Source organism: Zingiber officinale, chromosome 1B (genome assembly GCF_018446385.1).
Source record: "Zingiber officinale cultivar Zhangliang chromosome 1B, Zo_v1.1, whole genome shotgun sequence".
Taxonomy (NCBI): domain Eukaryota; kingdom Viridiplantae; phylum Streptophyta; class Magnoliopsida; order Zingiberales; family Zingiberaceae; genus Zingiber; species Zingiber officinale.
In genome coordinates, this window is record NC_055986.1 from 157,627,766 (window position 1) to 157,648,095 (window position 20,330).

At 35.9% G+C, this 20,330-nt stretch overlaps 1 protein-coding gene and 1 long non-coding RNA gene across 5 annotated transcripts; both read left to right on the forward strand.

The window, feature by feature from the left end:
• Window positions 1-545: 545 nt before the first annotated feature.
• On the forward strand, window positions 546-12,973 carry LOC121986057 (sphingoid long-chain bases kinase 2, mitochondrial-like). Of its 2 annotated transcripts, XM_042539838.1 has the most exons (12): window positions 546-847; window positions 931-1,007; window positions 8,309-8,362; window positions 8,473-8,532; window positions 9,879-9,956; window positions 10,066-10,112; window positions 10,205-10,245; window positions 11,583-11,667; window positions 11,783-11,897; window positions 12,010-12,132; window positions 12,229-12,329; window positions 12,681-12,973. In XM_042539838.1, exons 1-12 carry the CDS (start codon window positions 700-702, stop codon window positions 12,808-12,810), a joined length of 1,059 nt encoding a protein of 352 aa, XP_042395772.1. In that variant the 5' UTR covers window positions 546-699; the 3' UTR covers window positions 12,811-12,973. The 2 variants fall into 2 exon arrangements, 1 of the variants encoding a protein (XP_042395772.1); XR_006113330.1 differs by lacking the exon at window positions 12,681-12,973 and having other exon boundaries at window positions 561-847; window positions 8,309-8,381; window positions 12,229-12,495.
• A 1,331-nt stretch (window positions 12,974-14,304) lies between these two features.
• LOC122013502 lies at window positions 14,305-19,574 on the forward strand. Of its 3 annotated transcripts, none has more exons than XR_006120594.1 (3): window positions 14,305-14,654; window positions 15,144-15,224; window positions 19,393-19,574. It is a non-coding gene; the product is annotated as an uncharacterized LOC122013502 (long non-coding RNA). The 3 variants fall into 3 exon arrangements; XR_006120591.1 differs by having other exon boundaries at window positions 14,325-15,053; XR_006120587.1 differs by having other exon boundaries at window positions 14,325-15,034.
• The last annotated feature ends 756 nt before the right edge of the window (window positions 19,575-20,330 follow it).

The window sequence follows — 20,330 nt, forward strand, 5'->3', positions numbered from 1 at the left end:
GACTTAATAAAAATTACTTCAATTTATCAAAATTTATTCAATTATTTTTTTTATACTAGTTATGGTCGCAACTACTGCGACAATATAAGAATAAGGGTTTTTTTAGAATAAAAAAACACGTTGAGCGGTTTTTTAAAAAATAAAATAAAATGATGCCCTTTTAAATTAATTAATTATCTGATTTTAAAAAAGATATTAAGAATAATTTAAAAGAGTATTACATAAAATAAAGCCTTAGCCGGTCGACAATCAATTTTAAAGCTTTTTTTTTAAGGATAATTTCGCAAGAAAAACGTCGTAATCTGAATAAATCCGACGAATCACGCGCACGGTTGGTTTAGTCCGTTGGTTGGAGGATCAGATCAGCTCAGGGTACGGTTACACCTTAAATCCTCACTTTCCTACTTCAAGTTTGATTTTATCAACTCGATCCTTCGAATTATAATCAATGGCAACGGCAATTTGTAAACTTTGTGAAGACAAGTTGTCAACCTGAATAGCAGAAAATGAAAGGGCTAAATTGAAATTTGGCCTGCTCCGACCTAAAACCCATGTTGCTACATTGCTGCTTGTCTGAGGAAGACGGGAGGGGACGAAGTCGCCGCGAATCGGAGCACCATCTCCTCTTCGGTTGGTTGGAAGATTCAGAACGAGTAGAATCTCTCCTTTTTCCTCTTTTCATCCGAGGAAGGTCCGAGAATGGGGTTCGCTGTCGCAGCGACGGCGGTCAAGCCCTTTTTATTGATAAGAGCGAACCACTCGACCGCCCTCGACCTTTCCTCCGATCGTACCGGCGGTAGTGTCTCCCGGTCGAAGAAGAACTTTGTCTTCGTCGTAAATCCTAGAGGTTTCGCTTCTCTTATCTCTCTTCGGTCGCATGTCCTTTCCTTATTCCTTGACGGAATACTGAAATTTGGGGGAAAAAATTAGGTGCTAATGGATGTACTGGAAGGGAATGGAAGAAACTTCTGCCCTATCTGCGCACCCGGCTTGGTGAACACTGCAACGTGAGCCTGCTTGCTCTTGTTAATACTATGAAAGTTTTCCTTTTTTTTGTGTGTGTTTTTTTGGCAATCAGTATCGTCCTTCCTGTTAAGTTTTCTATGTTTTTTCCAGTTCCTGTTTCAAGCATAAAAGAGTTTTTTCCAGTTCCTTTATTTCAAGCATAAATAATTCACGAAATCGTCGTTTATCAACAACTAGGTCAATTTAGTGAGCCTTGGAGAAACTTGATGGTGAGCAACCTATTAAACCAATCCTACATATTCGACATTCTGAACATCTAAAGTGGATAATACATCTTTAAAATCAATAACAGCAGCTTGGAAGCAACCTATTTGAGTCATGTAGGTCATTTCGGCGTCACCTTGACACAACTAGAACAAACTACCAATAATGTTATAAGCATGAGTGACGCTATGATACTATGCGAAGGCGGAATCATTTACCAATCACAACCCTAAGTAGCCTCACTACTTGATATATATGTTATTCAAGGATAAAATATTATACACACACACCCATACATTATGTATTTACATACAGGTCTACAAGAATATCCATCCATATTAACTATTTCATTCATTATGTTCTTGTTATTGAAACTATATTTTATATATATTCAAGTTTTGTTCTTTATCATGAAATCTCTATAGAAATTTTTCTATATAAAGAGACATTATGAGGCAAAAAATGAGGCAAGAAAAAAGTTATAGAAAATGGTTGAGAAAATATTATCCTAGTTCGTGTTTCTTCAAAGGGAACAAAACCATTTAGGAAGCATTTCCTTACAAGGAAAAAGAGCTAAAATATATATATGAAAAAAAGTCAGCCCGGTGACGAAGCTCTCACCATGCAATGTCCCGGGGAAGGATCTATTGTATACAACCTTACCCTGCTTTTTGCAAGCGTTGTTTCCAGGATTCGAGCTCGTGACCTTTTGGTCACAAAGCAACAACTTTACCGTTGCGCTAAGACTCCCCTTCAATTTCTAAAATTGATTTAATAAATTTAAAAAACATTAATTTTGATATAATAGTTTTGGTTTTTAGCTGGATTTAAATTGTAGTTCTTTGGTTGGATTTAATAGTTGTTCTATTTTTCTATCTAAATTGGTGGAACCAATTTTTTTAAAATTAGAAAAAAAATTCACTAACGTTTTCCTTCTTTCCCTTTATTCCCATCTAAAGAAGTGGAAAGGCAATGTGGCAAGGGAATAGATGGTGTGCACCATTGGCTAGAGAGAGTGGGCTGAAAAGTCTAAATCCTAAAACTAATATTTTTACAAAATAAAGACAATTCAAGCGTCTTAGAGGGTGCTTGTGTATGCTTGGTTGTTTATGTCAAGTATAAACACACAAAAAAGGATAAATGTAATGCTAACACATGTTGTAATGTGGTTCAAACTTGACTCTTACTTTACAACCTATAGCTCAAAGATAGACCATGGCCTTGACTCTTGAGAAAACATCTTATACCAAGAAATCATAAAATCAGAAAACAATAAAACAACAACAAAAATGAAATCCATAAATGTAACCAACAAACTTGGCTCAATTACCAACTAAAACTATCATGTCGAGGGGTGTAGTTTTCACTTACTAGGAAGCACTCCACTTGGTGAAAGTGTAATAATAGGATATCAAGAATCATGCCAATAATTACTAGCTTCAAATAAATAAGTTTTCCAATATATATATATATATATATATATATATATCTATATATATATACACACACACACACACACACTAAAAAGTACATGAATAAAATCAACTAGGAATCAACACATTGAGGATCTGTGAGCAACTTTAAGTATTGGCTAAAACCAACTATCACTCCAAAATTACCTTTACTTGCAAAAATTCAAAGCTAAGAAAAAAAATAGTTACTTAGCACAAATTATGAGAGATTAGGAAAAAAAATAGATAAGTAACATATTATGTTATAACTTTAAGTTCTTATTTGAGATCTTTAGTTTTTATATATAATAACTCCTTTTCATTTCACTTATTTATCATCAATTGCAGTCATGAATTATTCCTCTCATTTATTGTAATCTTTTATCACAAGTTAATATACTTTTAATTATATCTTGGAGTCACCATTAATATAGGTTACATGTAAACCAATAAGTCTATCATTAATAGATCAAAAATCAACTAAGAAGTGAATCAATTGAGGCAACGCCCTTAGAGAGATTGATTTATAAGCAAAGTCGTCATCAGTGATATACAACGACAATATGGCACTGTCTCATGAATAAATATTGACTACATGCGATCGCTCGCTCCTACAACCTCATTTGGATGATCAACTACTTTGGTTTAAGGTTAGACTCAAAGTTTTCACTTTTTTAATATTTATTCTCTCCGTCTAAAATTATAGTTTCATTATAAATCTTATACTTCGATTATTCTACTTTGAGTTTATATCTTATCGGTTAGCTTTTACAAGTAACCTAAATTAACTTTTAACAAAAGTTGTGCTAATTTAACTATGTATTAGCATATGATGTCCCAGTAAGGGTATGCATCATAAAAATATAAAGTATCAACATATAAGTCAACAAATAAATGAAAAGTCTAAATTATAGGAATCAAGTGACGAATAATGAGGGTATCAACTCTTATTTTTAAAATCAAGCTCTTCCTAATCCCCATACGCTCACCCTTGTGTGTTTAGTTTGAAAAAAAATAATTATTTAACCCCAATAGTTTAATTCTTTTCTAAAACTTATTTCGTTATTTTAAATGTCGTGTTAATTCCTTTTTTTAAAAACATATATGTATCATCTATTTTTATACATTTGTTCGTGCATGAGGACATCTAAACAAGGTAGAGTTTGAACAATGAGGGTATCAACTCTTATTTTTAAAATCAAGCTCTTCCTATATTAATCCGCATACACTCACCTTTGTGTGTTTAGTTTGAAAAAAAATCAATTATTTAACCCCAATAGTTTAATTCTAAATATGCATTCGAAAATCTGAAAATTGGCAAGCTTTACTCAAATGAGTAATCATAAATGCAATATAGAAAGAAAACTCAACATAAATCTCTAATAATGATAATAACATAAAATCTAATCTCGATCCCACTTAAAGCTATCAGACGGGCTGGCTCATGGTGGGGCAAGACGCCCCGCCAAAAATCCATCATTCGGCGGGTTAGGGTGAGCATGGCGGACTAGGAAATCCCCAACCCAATCCAAGGTGAGTTGTGGGTTAGGTGGGCCTGTTCATGGACCCATCAAAAAACAAAAAAATATTTATATATAGAAAAGGTTAAAATTTTTAAGTTTGGGTTGTGAGCCCATTGAGTTTTTCATTTTAGTTTTAAGTTTTGGATTTTTTTGTTCTTCTCATCCCGCGGGTCAACCCACCGCAGGCTGGCATGTTTAGGGCCGCTTTTAAATGAATTGATAAAATTTCAACCCAACCCTATTAAATTATTTGGTGGGACGAGGCGGGCCAACCCGGGCTCAACCTAAATTAACGACTCTAATCCCACTACCTTGATTAAAACCCCAATTGCTAAACACCCACTAATTTCGAACAACAATTTAATTTTCTATTTTAAACCGATACACTAACTTAAAACAAAAATAACAATTGTTTCATTAATACAAAATACTCGAACCAATTGGACCTAAATAATAGGTCACAATTAGTCTGAAATAGTCAATCATTCCCCAATAATAACCATAAAAGTACTCGCTGAATCTTTACCTTTAATTTGGTATATGTACGAGCAATGACTTTGTTCATTTGATCAATTGACGCAACAGAAACAATCAGAAAGGGAGAGAAAAGGAGGCTGACTTCACTTTGCTTGAATTCAAATGGCCAAATGATGGCTACAATGTAGGGAGAGGGAGGAGAGAAAGAGAGAAGGAAGAAGAGAGGAACGAGGGTCAATGGCCCCTCTTGGCTCGGCCAAGGGTGATCGACTAGTCGTTATGGATTTAGGGAGTAGAGGAAAAAAAAAGAGGGAAGAGAGGGGAGAGATGGCTGACACGATGTATCTCTCGCCTTTGGTCACTACAAGGTGTCCACATGCAAAGCGTTGGCGTCACACAGTGAAGAGATAGAGAGGGCGTGCACGTGTGAAGACACAGAAGAGAAGAGAAGAGAGGAGAGAGCTTATATAACCTCAACTCCTTATAATATTCCTAATTTAAACCATGACTAAACCAGGCTATTCTCACTTAAAAATTTGGTTCGCCTACACTAGCTAAAATAAATCTGAATCCATCTCTCTTTAAACCTATGTGAATCACTATATCTACCTGATGAGTTCCATTTGAACCCAATTCAACTTTAACTCAATGCACAAAATCTAATTTATTGATTCTGTTCAATTTATTTCATCATTTAAAATTTAAAAAATAATAATTTAAGAAGTAAAAAAATTAAATATGATAAAACTCAATATCTAATAGGATCACCAAGCTTTGTGAGTTTCATGTACATTATTCCAAACCCTTGCACATTTGATGCATAACACACATGTCAAATCTAACTTGAACTTTTTGTGAAACAAATCAAAATAAGCATCTAATCTGCCCACTTAGGAGCATCATTTTCACAACAATTCTTTCCTTGATCATATTTCCTTCTCAAGTGTTATATATTTACTTTCTAGGTCCTTTAAATGCACTCTTAGTTTCTAATAATTTCCTCAATTTAGGTGTCAAATATAATCTAAATACTCACATCAATTAATATTTTGTTGGTAAATGGCATGCACTATTTTTTTAATTATGATTAGTTGATTCATTGACTAATCTGGAACTTAGAACTGACGGACTAATCTGGAACTTAGAACTGACGCTTGATTAAACCTACAACTATAGAAAAATCATTTGCCACACTTTGAATGACTAACAATACTAACAACATTATCAATTTATCATACATGTTTTTAGCACATAAAGATAATTATTGGATATTTTACTTGAACTCTGAAACCTCCCACAGTAGTTGTCTAAGATCTCAATCATATTTTTTTCTATATTAATAAATCATATGGAAATCTTTCTTTGCTATGTATTTTTTCACTAGTTGTCGTACTAAATAGCACCTATAGTTGATCTTCTAGACAAATAAGTTTTTTTGTTCAGTCATGAAAACTTCATTATATATCTCTTATCTTTTTCTTGATAGTATAATCCCAATTAGGTAAGAAAATTTAGTAGAAACAATACACTGTATGGTTATAGCATGAATTTTGAGTTATATTCTTCAGTGCCCAAGTGCTACATTGTATCAGGGGTTTGCAGGTTACAACATAGAGTTATGATGCTCCTAGATGAGCAGGACAGATTAAAACTTGGGTATGATTCAATTGTTAGCTGAAGTTGATCTTTGACAACTTCTACTAAATGTGCTTGCATCTTGCTTCTGTTATGTCACTGTAACAATTCCTGAGTTGCATGGCATCCCAATCATGGCACATTCTGATAACAGCATAATGAATGCTGATGAAAAAGTGGGAGGCAAACACATTTATTTTCAGATGTGAGAAGTGAAAACTTTCTGGTTTTCTTTGTTCATGTGTTGAGAGGGGAAGCTTCACGGTGCTACTGATCTAAATAATCTTTTGGCAGTTTTGCTGAATGAGTAAAGCTAAACAGCTAACTAGATTATAGAGCAGTTACCTAAATAGGGCCTCTTGATACTTGGAAATGCCACAGTAGCAACCATAGGTTCTAGAATGTCTGAATCAGGTCTTTCTTTTTTTGTTGTACCAGATTTCAAGCTATTTCACCAACACTTTGATTCAAAGATTCAAGCTATTCCATTGAACTACTTATTTGATTGAAAAACAATTCATAGAAAAAAATAGGTGGCAAATGCTTATTTAATTGTATAAGTAATATATTTTTAATTTTAAAAACAGAAAAATATTCTATTTTAGTTAGTTAAGGTGTTGGTAAATAACTTGATTGACTGAAACTATCTATAAAGAGAAAGTATCTAATAGAAATATCTTTTGCCTGTTAATACTTTTTAAAAATGAGATATTTCAAAAAATGGGAGGGGCTCTCTGAAAATGATTGACTGAGGATTAAAAAAAAAACAGAGGGTAAATGGCCATTTAATTTAATAGGTAAATGTTTTTTATTTGAAAATTAAGCAACATTTATTGATTTCAGTCTATCATGGGCATTGTTGAAACAACTTAATGAATGAAATTAGAAAAATTAAATTTTTAGTTCTTTTCTTTTAAAAAAATAGATTATTTCAGTCAGTCAAGCTATTTGGTGAAGTTGATTGGCTAACTGAAATTAATTAATTTGTCCTTTCAAATTGTTACATATAGGCTTGCTTTTAAAGGGGCATTTGCCTCCTGTTTTTTAATTTCTTTTTGGATTTCTTCAGTTACTCAAGTAGTTTTACCAAATAACCTGATTCAAAATGGAAGGTGTTTTGGTCTATAAAATGTGAAGGGCTTGATTCAGGCATATTAGAACTTAGGGATCTGATTTCGGCATTTCTCAACATCAAGCGCTATATTTGGGTAATTGCTCTAGACTCTTTTGATATGCTCTTATTGGTGGGTGCTAAAATTGAAATAATTAAGAAGAAATTCTTGTCTCTAGATAATGTGATTATCAAGCCGGCAAAAAGTTCCGAAACTTCTGAGTTTCAGTAGATAAGATGGTGAAAATAGATGTTTTATACAGTTCCTCTGAGTTTCGATTCACCATGTGGTAATGCTAGGAATGACATCTAATTATAGGCTAATAAAAATGCAGAATACTATTCATTATTTGAACACAATTATTAATGTGAGAATTTTTTTCTTGCAAATTTGTTCTGCAAATGGGAATAAAGAGATGAAAAAATGTAGTCTTCTTTTTTGCAGCTATTTCATGTGGTATTTTCATGCACCATAACGAAGGTCATGTCTTTTGTTAATGTTTGATATATATATATATATATATATATATACATACGGTTTTGATATGTTGCCCGATCCCCGTGCCTGACTCCTATGTCCGATTGAGTGTGCGGGGTGACTGAAAGTGTGAGTCAGTCTCGGACGGAGTTGCACATGTGGAGTCAGGTAACATAACATTACTCTATATTTGTTTATATACACACATAATATATACATATATCATTGTCTAAAGGGTTTAAATTCTAAAATGTGTGTTTCACCTATAATCATAATTTGGCCGGCTTTAACTTTTTGAATTCCATGTTAGCACTAACTATTAGATACATAGTATTTGGTTTAATATGTCCCACTTCCATTTATTACCAACTAAGTTTATTGCTTGTGGATTTATCATTGTCAGATATACGAGTCTATTACATCTGGTCCTTTGCATGGCGTGGACATAACAAGGGAGGTAGAAAATTTCATTGGAAGTATGACCATTTAGTCTATTTAGTGAAATTTCTGTATAATGACTGCTTTTTGACATAAGACTATTAATTACCCATTAATGGACATTTTTAGGCAATAAAGGAGGGAGTAGATGCTGTAGTTGCTGTTGGAGGTGATGGTACACTTCATGAGGTTTGAATGCTCAGTTCTTTATTATTTGATCAATATTATCATATTGGGTTTGTCTAAAAGTTTACCTTTGATGACTATAGAATTCTATTTGTACATTTCTCGTTTTGATTCTACTACCTGTAATTATATTCACTTGAAAATTTTAGCAAGAAACACGCCAAAATGATAGCTCCAAATGTGATAGGTTGCCACTTTATTTTGTTAAACCAAATAATTGAAATGAGTGATTCTGAGAAAATTGTTAAAAATTTAGAAATTAGATTATGTTCATTTGCCCTTCCATTCACGAAGATAAAGAAATTGATCTAAGAATAAAGAATGTTACCATATTTTATTCATTTTTTGCCAGCTAGGAACTTGGTACATCAAAATAGGATGCGTCTATTGATTATTATCAGTCTGCAAGGGTTGATGAGCATCCCTAACCAAATCATGTCTTCGGGAAAATTTGCCTAAGTATACATTTCAAAGTAAGCCACATTAACTGTTTGGCCCTTTGACACAGATATGTTGGACAATTACTTTTCCAATAAAATAGTTCTTTTATAAATTACGCACGAAGGAAATTATGCAGAGAAATGGTACTACAAATTTTGTGGATGTTTAACTAACTCAAATTTCTAATATCTATTCTATGCTTTCACATTTTATCTATTTTCTCCTTTACAATACCAATTTATTCTAATATCTTGCAAAGAGGCTTGAATCATAAAGATTATTGATAAACCCAGTTAGCCTCATGGACTAGCCTTGGGGTGACCGGCCCAGTCCCATGGAGTTTTTCCACTGGCCACCAGGGTAAATCGGGAAGCGCTCGCGGCGGGTAGTCCAGAAGCTCAACATTATTTGATTGCGTGCCCCATTTGAAGGAAAAATTCCTGCAAATATGCCATAGCTGAGGATCGAACCGCGAGTACTGGGTGACAACTTGAATGCCCTACCGCTGCACTATAGCCCTGGGAACTGAATCATAAAGATTATTGAACAATGTGTTGCTTGTTTAATTTTTTTCATTTATGCAAGAGTGAAGCGACACTAACAACATTTACATTGTCCCGTTATTTCAGTTATGTAGTGTATGATTATTGCTTTTCATTTAATCAAATAAGATATCAATGATGTTTTTTTATAAGCAATTATCCATATATGTATTTTAAAACTTGGCATTGTATAATTTGAAACCATTCTTTTTAGCTTTTTTCCATGATAGACCTTTATATCTAGTGTCCTATTTTTTGCTTCAATATGCCCTTGTGGACTTAGTTGTTATTCTGTTAGAGTTCTTAGTTCCATTAAGTTCAAATCATGGTTAGTCTCTTTAGTTTGCAGTTGGTTGATACTTACAGGTCATCAATGGTTTCTTCTGGGAGGGTCAACCAGTGGCAGCTCTTGGACAAGGGCTTAAACCATCCACCACACTTGGTGTTAGTGATGTTGTCTTGTTTTTAAGATCAATCTTCTCATCTTGTTCTAAGATGCATTCCTTTTATATCATATTTAATTATATATGACAGATAAATTCTGTTCTTTCAGCTCATTCCACTTGGAACTGCCTCAGATTTTGCTAGAACATTTTCGTGGTATGTTTTCCTTTATCTGCATACAGATATCTTAAATGGTATTGCTTACAGTTATTTCATAATTGATGGTTTCATGCGTTTCATTACACCAGGAGAAATGATCCAAATGAAGCAATTGAGAGAATTCAAAGAGGTTGTTATTTTTCACTTTGCATTTCATATAGACTTCTATTTGCAGATGTGTTAAATTCCCTTTTCTCCATTTCTCAAATGGATGAATTGAGATTATGAGTTTAAGAATCAAAACTACAGAGATTTTTTTTCCCATTAAGAAGATTTTTGAATGGTACCTCTTTATAACCTGTGTGTGATTGAACCATGGATTTGTTTTTTAAATGTTGTGTTTCTACATCTTGTTAGGATTGGTTGCTCCTGCACTTTGCTTGCAAATCTATACCGTCTTCATACTCCAACACAAGAAAACATGCATTTAATAGCCTCCCTTATTGTTCTTTTTGGTTTACTTTGCCTCTTGTTAATAATTGGTTCCTGCATATCTAGCTGCTTGTGACTTCCATGTCCAGATCCACGTATGACATGGGAAAACACTACATGGCTGTCATGTCATATTTTAACGAAATTATAATGGAAGCTAGATTTTAATACACCTTTTAGATTTGAAACTTTTAAACATTAGGAGAACATGTAAATTTTAGGGTAGGTTACATGTATTAATTGTCAGGGATTATCCATTGAACTTGATATGTTAAGGTGACCAACCATGTTTTGTGTGCTGGAATCATGTCAGCCTGGTAAGTGCCAGTCTGATAATTAAATCCACCATTTATAGTTTATCACCTTTGGGAACACTAATGATGGTCTATATCTGAGGACTGGCTGTTTGTTTTTTTTTTTTTTTTTTTCAAATTTTAAGAGTTTTAGTATAATGAATTGGTTCTCAAATCAAATTTAAAGATTAAATTCCATTTAAGAAGCTGAGTGTCCCCATGTTATGTGTGCCAGAACCATGTTGGCTTGGTAATTGCCACCAGTACCTGGTCCAGGTGGCGGAGGCTAAAACTGAAATCCATCATGTAAAGTTTATCAGCTTTTAGAACACTGATGCTGGTGTACATCTGATTTTCTGGGGATTTATTATTTTTCCTAAATTGTAGGAATATTCATTACAACAAATGGCATAAGATCAAATTTACAGATGAAATTTCATCTAAGAAACTAAGTGTAGCATAAAACTTCAAGCATAATGATCCAAAGCAGGCTCACTTTTAATATGTTGAAAATGTTGCTTCATAGATGAAAACATACCTTTGTTAATATTGCTAATTGGTTCACTGGTTTTCTAGCGTTATTGGTTTTTGTTTTATTTTGTTGATATATACAAGCTTATGGTGTTTTTTTTTATAATTTCAAGCGTTTAGTGGAATAGATATACAATTCTTCCCAGCTTCCCAGTTCTTTACGTGCTTTTCTTCTTGTATTTTATGTTTACATGATGTTTTTGTTGTCCAGGATTGAAATCTAAACTAGATGTTGGAATTATTACCGGTCAGACTGGAGAACATCATTTCTTCATTAATGTTGCAGACATTCACTTGTAAGAACTTAAATTAAATTGTTTGAGGGAGATAAAAAAACTCAAGTCATGGACTTCAGTTCTATCAAATACAAGTACTCAGTATTCAAGTTATTGTTCTGTAAAAACAATGCAGGAGTGCAAAGGCAGGTTATTATGCTTCTAAATACAAAGGTTTTGGAAATTTTTGTTATGTTTTGGGGGCTTTAAGGGCTTTCATAGGGCATGAAAGTCGGAACCTGAAAGTCAAGGTTTGTGTTTTACTTAAGTATTTGTTAAAATCGAGATAGTCCCTGCATTCCAAGTTTGAACTTATTTTCCTAGGTAGCTTTCTGACCCCTTGTATTATTTGCTAAATTATAGATAGATGATGGGCAGTGGGAGGTATTCCATAATGTCACTGCTATCTGTATAGGAAATGGTAAATATTTTGGAGGTGGGATGAAGATAACCCCAACAGCAGATCCATCTAGTGGAAAACTTGAGGTGGTTGTACTCCCTAGATGATATACCTTCTTGAAATTGCTTCAAGAATTGGTATTTTTTTTTTTTATCTAACATGTTTTAATTTGTTTATCATAGGTTGTGATTCTCCAAGACTTTAAGTGGTATGACTTCGTTTTTAAATTGCACAAACTATATAATGGATCACATATATCAGAGAAAAATGTATGTTTGAAAAGGTAATTATTTTTTTCTCCAATTAAATAAGCTTTACCTTTCCATGTTTCATGATGGCCATGGTTGGTTCATATGATCATCCTTCAATCGTCAAATTTCGACAGGTGGATGTATATTTTATGTATTGTGACGACCTTTTGATATAATATTTGGATCAGCTTTTGCTTTTTTGCCTGGATTCAAACACAGTGGAATGTTCTTTTTTCTTGTAACATTTACAACGACATTGACTTTTATTTATTTGGCCTCTCATTTTAACCTTTACTTCTTATTTACTTTTCCCTTTTTTTTCGAAAATTTTGATAAACCTTGTGAATTGATCTTACACAACCTGTTTCTGATAATATTTACAGTGTAAAGTCAATTGAAGTAGTTGAGGAAATTTGCAAAGGTGACATCTATTACCAATCTGATGGAGAACATTTAGGATTTCTTCCTGCAAAATGTTCAATTCTACCAGCTGCAATCGACTTCTTCTGCTGACAAGATCCCATCTGCTCTTTGTTCCATTACAGTTTTTTAGCTACTTTATTTTTTTAAAGCATGCATAGCTTGCATTCTCTGGAAGTATTTATTTGCCTGTAACTGCAGATTTGCACTATTCTACATGGTTGGTATATATTTTCGTGTGGGGTTTCATAGAACATATGAAATAATGATGAGCATATGCAGTTGAGCGATAAGGGGGAAATAGAAGGTTATTCTCAATATGGAAGGTAGAAGTCTACAAGGATTCTGTACATTGTGTATGGGGGAAATATAAATTATTTATAAGCAAATTATCAATATAATTACAGCGAATTCATGTAGCCTACACAGATGATTATGTCATATTTTCTTTTTTGAAAACCAGTGTTTCAGTGGAAGAGAGGCATTGGGTAAATAGCAAAATGGTTTATAGCATCTAAAAAAGGTAGTTCTTCCCTGTTAAACTTTAATTTTATGGCTATTTCCTTATGGATATGATGAATCATGTAGGTTCTTTTTTTAGCTGTGTACTTGATATGGTATTATGGTGAATTATTTTTGGAATTATAAATAAAAAAAAAATGTCTGTCTTGAGCTCATGTGAAATTTTTAGTACGATTGTGCTCTTTTATGATGTCATATGATTTGGTGCATGAAGGGGACTTACTCTTCTGTGATGCAGGATTTGGTGCATAAGGGGGACTTGATCATCATGTATAACAGTGGATTTGTACATGATCTTATCATGTGAGATATAGGGAATGACTTAATATCCATGTATGCATCCAGAAAAGAAAAATTATCAATTTGTCATATGATAGAATGTATTCACCTCATTTACCGACCTGTTATCTCATTTATAGCCTGTTGATGCGGTGAACACTCGATCTCAGGTGGAGTCATGCATATCGAGTGGGTATAGAGGTCCACTCTAAGCGAGTCGGGGAAATTCAAATTTTTAGTGGTTGGCCTCATAATGATTTACGAATAATATTATATTCTATAATTTTATAGTGTTACTCCTGAGTTTATATATAGATATATATAAATACCCTTCATAGTGTATTAGTACTTAGTTCATGCCTTTATTTTTATAGGTAAATAGCAAGGCATTAGAAATTAGTTATGGTAAATTTGAATCTTCTCGAGGACGCACTGTATCGGTGAAGAATTAAAGATTTCGAAGTTTTGTTTCTGCCGTTGCGTTGTTTTCTTATAAATGTGGTTTAATAGAATTCACGGGGTGGGTAGCGGAATTGACGTTTGGTTAGCTGTACATGGTTTTGGCACCGTCTTGCTGACAAAAAGGTGAAAACTTTCATTAAATAGAGATTTTATGAAAGCGGACGATTACTCTACTCGCAGTTTGTCTAATGCTTAATTTGCCCGGAAGGGGGATAGAGGAAACATGAATGATCATTAGGAAAAAACAGTGGGAAAGGAAAAGACGAAGGATTCAGTCAGATTAATAACAACGTATAACGATTAAACTCTATTAATAATAGCTTTCCATTTGTATGAAGGTTTGGTCTTGTTGGTTGCCATCAATGCATAGTATTGCTTCCTCAGATAGGTGGATGTATATTCTATGATTGGCATCATCACTTCTGGAATGGTAAAGTATTTCCGCCGGTACGATGACAGCTCGTTCTTGCATAGAGAGTCGCAATTGTGTTTGCAGATATATTTGTTGCTCGATAGTGTAATTGGGAGAGATTCCTCCCATAAGCCTCCTTCCCAGCCTCCTTGTGGCCTGCTGGGCATTATGTAGCCTTATGTGGTTGCGCCTGTATTCACGAATTTGATCTTCAAAGAGTGGAACCTGTGGGAGGCTGGTTGCTTGCTCCTGGATGATTCTGGTAGTCATAGCCATCTAGTTTTTTTTAAACTTTTCCTGCTCCTCCTTTAGAATTTTGTAGGGATCTTTGAATACTCGTAGCTTGTCTCTCTTCTTTTTTGATTTCTCCGAAGGTCCTAGAGATAAATTTTGCAATTTTTCAATAAGGGAATCAGGTAAACTGGTTGAAGATTTACCTCCCTTTAATTGCTCGATGATTATTTTCAAGTCTACCTGTATGTCTTTGAGACTTTCAGTAATTTGGACTAGTAGTTGAAGTTGCATGTTGTTTTGTTTGATGAGGGCACTACTTGATGTTGAGACAGTAGGGTAGTCACTAGATTTTGCAAAACCTATAGCGAGGGGCTGCTCAATGTGCTCTGTTGCTTGCACCGCATCTTTGTAAGATTTGGCTCCCCTTGTAAGAGTGTGGTTCATCAAGCGATCAACTTCTCTATTTTGTGAAGCAGTTGCTCCACCCTTTTCAACTTCTTACTCGGGCTTTTTGCAGATTTGCTGGCCTCTTCTTCTACTAGCTTTGGCTGCTTAGAAAACTTGATCGCAAGTTCTGTGGCTTCTTGTTTTGTTAGAGGTTTGCCTTCTATGCAACTTGTAGTTAGGTTTATCAAGGCGATTTTTATGTTTACAATTTCTTTTTCAAGATATTGTTGTTTTTCAAGAAGTTTGAAGTTTCTTAGGTTGACTTTAGAAGATAGGCAAGTTTGATCATAAATAACATCAAAGTTATGAAAGAGGTGATGGTTTGTAACTTTGGTAGTTGGAGCAAGATCAAAGTACTCTAGGTTTGAGGTATGAGACTTTGAATACCACTCCTGTATTGATTCTTCCCAATGATTGGACATTAAATCCCTTATTCTTTCTATGTTTGTTTACGGCTTAGAGTCTAGGAAAATTTTCATGCTCATCCGACTGGTTGCTTTAAGGCGTTGTGCGGCCTTTTGCAATTAGTTACCTTCTTGGTCGCCTTATTATAATGCACAAATATACTAAGGGAACGTAATGTTCTTAACATTATATCTTCTTTTTACAAGATAAAAGCCTTTAGGTGAGAAGTGAGTATTACCAGTTGGATCCTTCAGATTTATCGTCTTACGCACTTACTAGCCTTACCAAGGATGCATGTCGAGTCTCCATCTTTCAGATCCGGGGTTCTCTCTACTATAACCCTAAAGACTTAGTAAGTAAGTAAGACAAGTCCTTAGTTACTTAGTTGCAGGGACCTCATACCATTAAGTACCTTGACCTCTCTAGGATTTACAGTACCATGGTCATATCTTGGACGTAGCTCTGATACCAGGGTGGGAAGCGTATTTGTATGAATGCAAGCAAAATAAAAATAAGGAGAAGATATGAAAAACTCATAGATTTTATATGCTCACAATAATTTACAACTTCCCAAAGGAAGGCTCAGGGTCTCCTGAGGTGCTTTGCAATGGACTATGGGAGGTTCTTATATAGAAAGAAAAGGATGAATCAGGTGCTCATTGGGCCCCATCGTCATTCATCATCTTTCTCTTTTGATAAGAACGAATCCTTTTTTGAGATCACGAATCTTCTCTTTAATAAGGACCCTAGTCAACTAGCTTGTGAGGTTGCATATAGAACAATTTTAGCTCGACTAGGCAGTTAGACGAATGTTATCAGTCAACTATCATAAGGACCCAGTCGACTGCTATGAAGAAATTCATGCACATAACATTTCTAGTCCGACTAGGCAATTCGACCAATGCTATCAGTCGACTGGTGCTCATGAGGTTGTATATAGAATGATTTCAGCTTGATTGACAGTTCAATCAATGTTATCAGTCGATTGTCATAAGGTCCAGTCAATTGCAATTGATAGAGTTGTGTAAAGAACAATTCTAGCTTGATTGGGCAGTTCAACCGATTCCATCAGTCGACTTCCATAAGATGACTGGTGTTCATCAGTTCATCAACATAGTTTGACTAATGCACATCTGTCAACTAACATAAGGTCCAGTCGACTGGTGAGGATGAACTCATGCACAGAACAATTCCAACTCAACTGGTGAGTTTGATTGATGCAGACCAATCGATTGTCATTCATTAGGAATCCACTGATGTGTCAAGAATTCGGCATATACAGTGTGTTGGGGTTGCAAGGTTGCAAACATAGTCCCATATTGAAAACACATGGAAAAGATCATGAGTTTATAAGAGAAAGATATCTCCATTGACATGAGGCCTTTTGGGTAGAGCCCAAGAGCAAAACCATGAGGGCTTAGGCCCAAAGTGGACAATATCATGTCATTGTGGAGATATCTAAATTCTTTTCGATCCTACAATTGGTATCAGAGCCCGGACTGCCAGAAGGTTTAACCACCGACTGTGCACAAGAGCTATGGTCTAATTGAACCATGTGAGTACAATATTGACCTCGAACAAAGAAAGTGGGGGCTCCTATGTTCGGATCAAGAGGACCAGACACCAGGCAGGAAGTCCTAGTAGGTCGGGTGGACCGAGGGGCAGGAAGTCCTAGTTGCGGCTAGGCAAGAAAGTCCTAGTAGGTCGGGTAGACCGAGGGGCAGGAAGTCCTAGTAGGTCGGGTAGACCGAGGGGCAGGAAGACCTGGTGGGTCAAGGATCGGACGTGGGAAGCCCATGGTCCTTTGTTTGAGGGGGGGATTGTTGGGGTTGCAAGGTTGCAAACATAGTCCCATATTGAAAACACATGGAAAAGATCATGAGTTTATAAGAGAAAGATATCTCCATTGACATGAGGCCTTTTGGGTAGAGCCCAAGAGCAAAACCATGAGGGCTTAGGCCCAAAGTGGACAATATCATGTCATTGTGGAGATATCTAAATTCTTTTCGATCCTACACAGTGTACTAGTTAATTCATGAACATGGGAAGCAATTGTTAATAGTACCAATTGATTGATAACATATATTAATACTGATACTAATAAGTTGTGTTTTCAATAGTTTTTCCCGTATTCTTCTTCGTATTTTTTTACTTAGTGATGTGTATGTTGGTGCAATATTCCCTAGGTCAATGTTGATCTCAGTGACTAAGCTTGAGATGACTCAAGCTCGATGTTTGATAATACATGGAGACTGCAGGTGCAATCATTCATTTGGGGAGATTGTTGGTACAATTCTCCTCTGGTTAAGGTTGACCAGTTAGATGTGAAGAAAAGTCAAGTAGGTCAAGACTGACTAGATACTTGACTGAGAAGTCCCGGTGAGTGAAGCCAGGCAGCTGGAAAATCTTGATGAGTGAAGCTAGGTGAAAGACCTAGTGAATGAAGCTAGGCAGAGAAGAAGTCCCGGTGAGTGAAGCTAGGCAGTATGAAAATCCTAGTGAGTGAAGCTAGGTGAAAGTCCTGGTAAGTGAAGCCAGACAAATGGGAAACCCTAGTGAGTGAAGCTAGGTGAAAGTCTTGGTGAGTGAAGCCAGACAGATGAGAAGTCCTAGTGAGTGAAGCTAGGCAGATGGGAAGTCCTAGTGAGTGAAGCTAGACAGAAGGGAAGTCCTGATGAGTGAAGCCAGGCACGTGGAAATCCAGGTGGGTTAAGATTGATCAGACACCTAGTATTGAGAAGTCCAAGTAGGTCAAAGGGTTGACCGGATACTTGGCACGAGGAGAAAAGTCCAAGTGGGTCAAAGGGATTGACCGGACACTTGGTGAGGAAGTCCTAGCAGGTCGAGGGTGACCGGATGCTAGGCATGATGTCCCAACAGGTCATGGTTGACCGGATGTTGGTTTTAAGGAACTTTGGATGTGATTTGGCAAGTCACGAGTGAGTCCAATCGATCAACCGATCGATTGACTCATGCCCAATCGATCGGTTACCGATCGAGTGAGACCCGCGATAAAAACTCTTCCCAAACGATCGGTGGATCGATTGGGGAAGAATCGGTGTCGAACAGAAAGTCTCCCAATCGATCACCCGATCGATTGGAGCACAGGAAATCGCGTGAGAACCCTGAATCGATCAGGCAATCGATTCAGGTGATTTTCAGAGAGCACAGAGGCGCTCTGGATCGATCGGTCGATCGATCCAAAGCCTCCCCAATCGATTGTGAGCAATCCAATCGATTGGGATTCGACCATTGGCGCTGGATAAAGCCGTTGCGAGCATTTTCTTCAGCAGACTTTCGCCCAATCCTTCACCGATCAACACAGCGATTTCTCCACAGCTCACAACCAGTTCTTGGAGGCTCTTGGAAACTAGTGTTGGTGCACTTCCAAAGTTCAAGAGGCATCAACAAGCAAGAAGAAAGGCAAGCTAGGGGTTCTACCGTGTAAATCTTGTAATGTTTACTATTCTATCAGCTTGTATTTTTGTTCTTCTTGTGTATCTTTGTGTGTGAGTCCTGTACAGGCTTCTCCACCTTCGATAGTTACCGTAAAGGAGTGTTTTCATAGTGGAGAGTGCGTGTCGTGTGTGGATCCTTGGATTAGTCACCTCTTCTTGAAGTGGATACCAAGTAAATCCTTGAGTTAGCGTTGTATTTGTGTTTCTTGTATTTTTCGTTGCATATCATCACCAAGAAATAAGCGACGAGCGCACAACGAGCTATTCACCCCCCTCCCCTCTAACACATTTTGACTAATAGTGCATATATTATATACACTTTTATGCATATTTTGACGTACATTTGCTTATATTTCATGAGCATAATTTATATTTATTGCACCCTATTTCATTATAATATCATATTTCCACTCCTTTTGGTTCAGAGATCTACTCTTGTATATTTTGTGATGACAGGAACGCTTTTGTGGTAGAAATGGAGAAGAAACGCGCTAAGGAGAAGCATGTGGAGAAGAGAGCAGAGTAGGGTTGTGCCTCTTGGCGCGACCATGCCTCTTGGCACGATCGTGTTGGCGCTACTTGGAATTCCGTTCTGTTTTCCCTGTACAAAAATTTGTACAAGCACAGAACTTTTCTTAGCAACCCATGTGCTTTTCAGAAGTTAAACTTGAATTGCAAATGAAACTTAACATTATTAATCCAAGTTCAGCCCATGTGTTCATCAGAAGTTAAACCATATTACAAAAGTTGATTAAATATCTTTTCAAGGATTGACTTCCAGGTCGTTGGCGAGGCACTCGACCTTCCTGGGTATAGGATCATCCACCACTTCCTAGTCAAAGCCTTTCAAAGAAATTGAATATTTAAACTCCTTACAGTAAACCTTAGGTTAAACTATAGAGACCTTAATCAAAGCACAAGATCGCTAGCCTCTTGTATTGGTACTTCAAGATCCATATAAAGGAAAAATAAACTAGTACACAACGGAAACAATTAACTAGTTATACCTTTCATTGTAGCTTAAAGACCTCTTGATCTTCTGCTGTATTCCTCTCCTCTTGGACGTCGTGTGGACGACGATCTACCAAGACACAAAAATCACCCAAGTCCTTCTTTCTTCCAAGACTTTCGGCCACCAAGGGATCAAAGCTAGGAACATCACCTCTTGTTCTTCTTTCTTCCTTGCAACCTGCCGGCCACAAGATGGTTGAAGCCTCTTGATGCCGCCGGCCTTAGGTGAGAAAGCAAGGGGAAAATAAGAATATGAGGGAGTTGACCACAAGGAGAATAGAAGAGGAAAAGAAATTGTGTAGATGATTATTACCTCTAAGACACCATCTATCCTCTTTTATAATCCTTGGTAATGGCTAAAAAGGAAAGATTTTAACAACAAT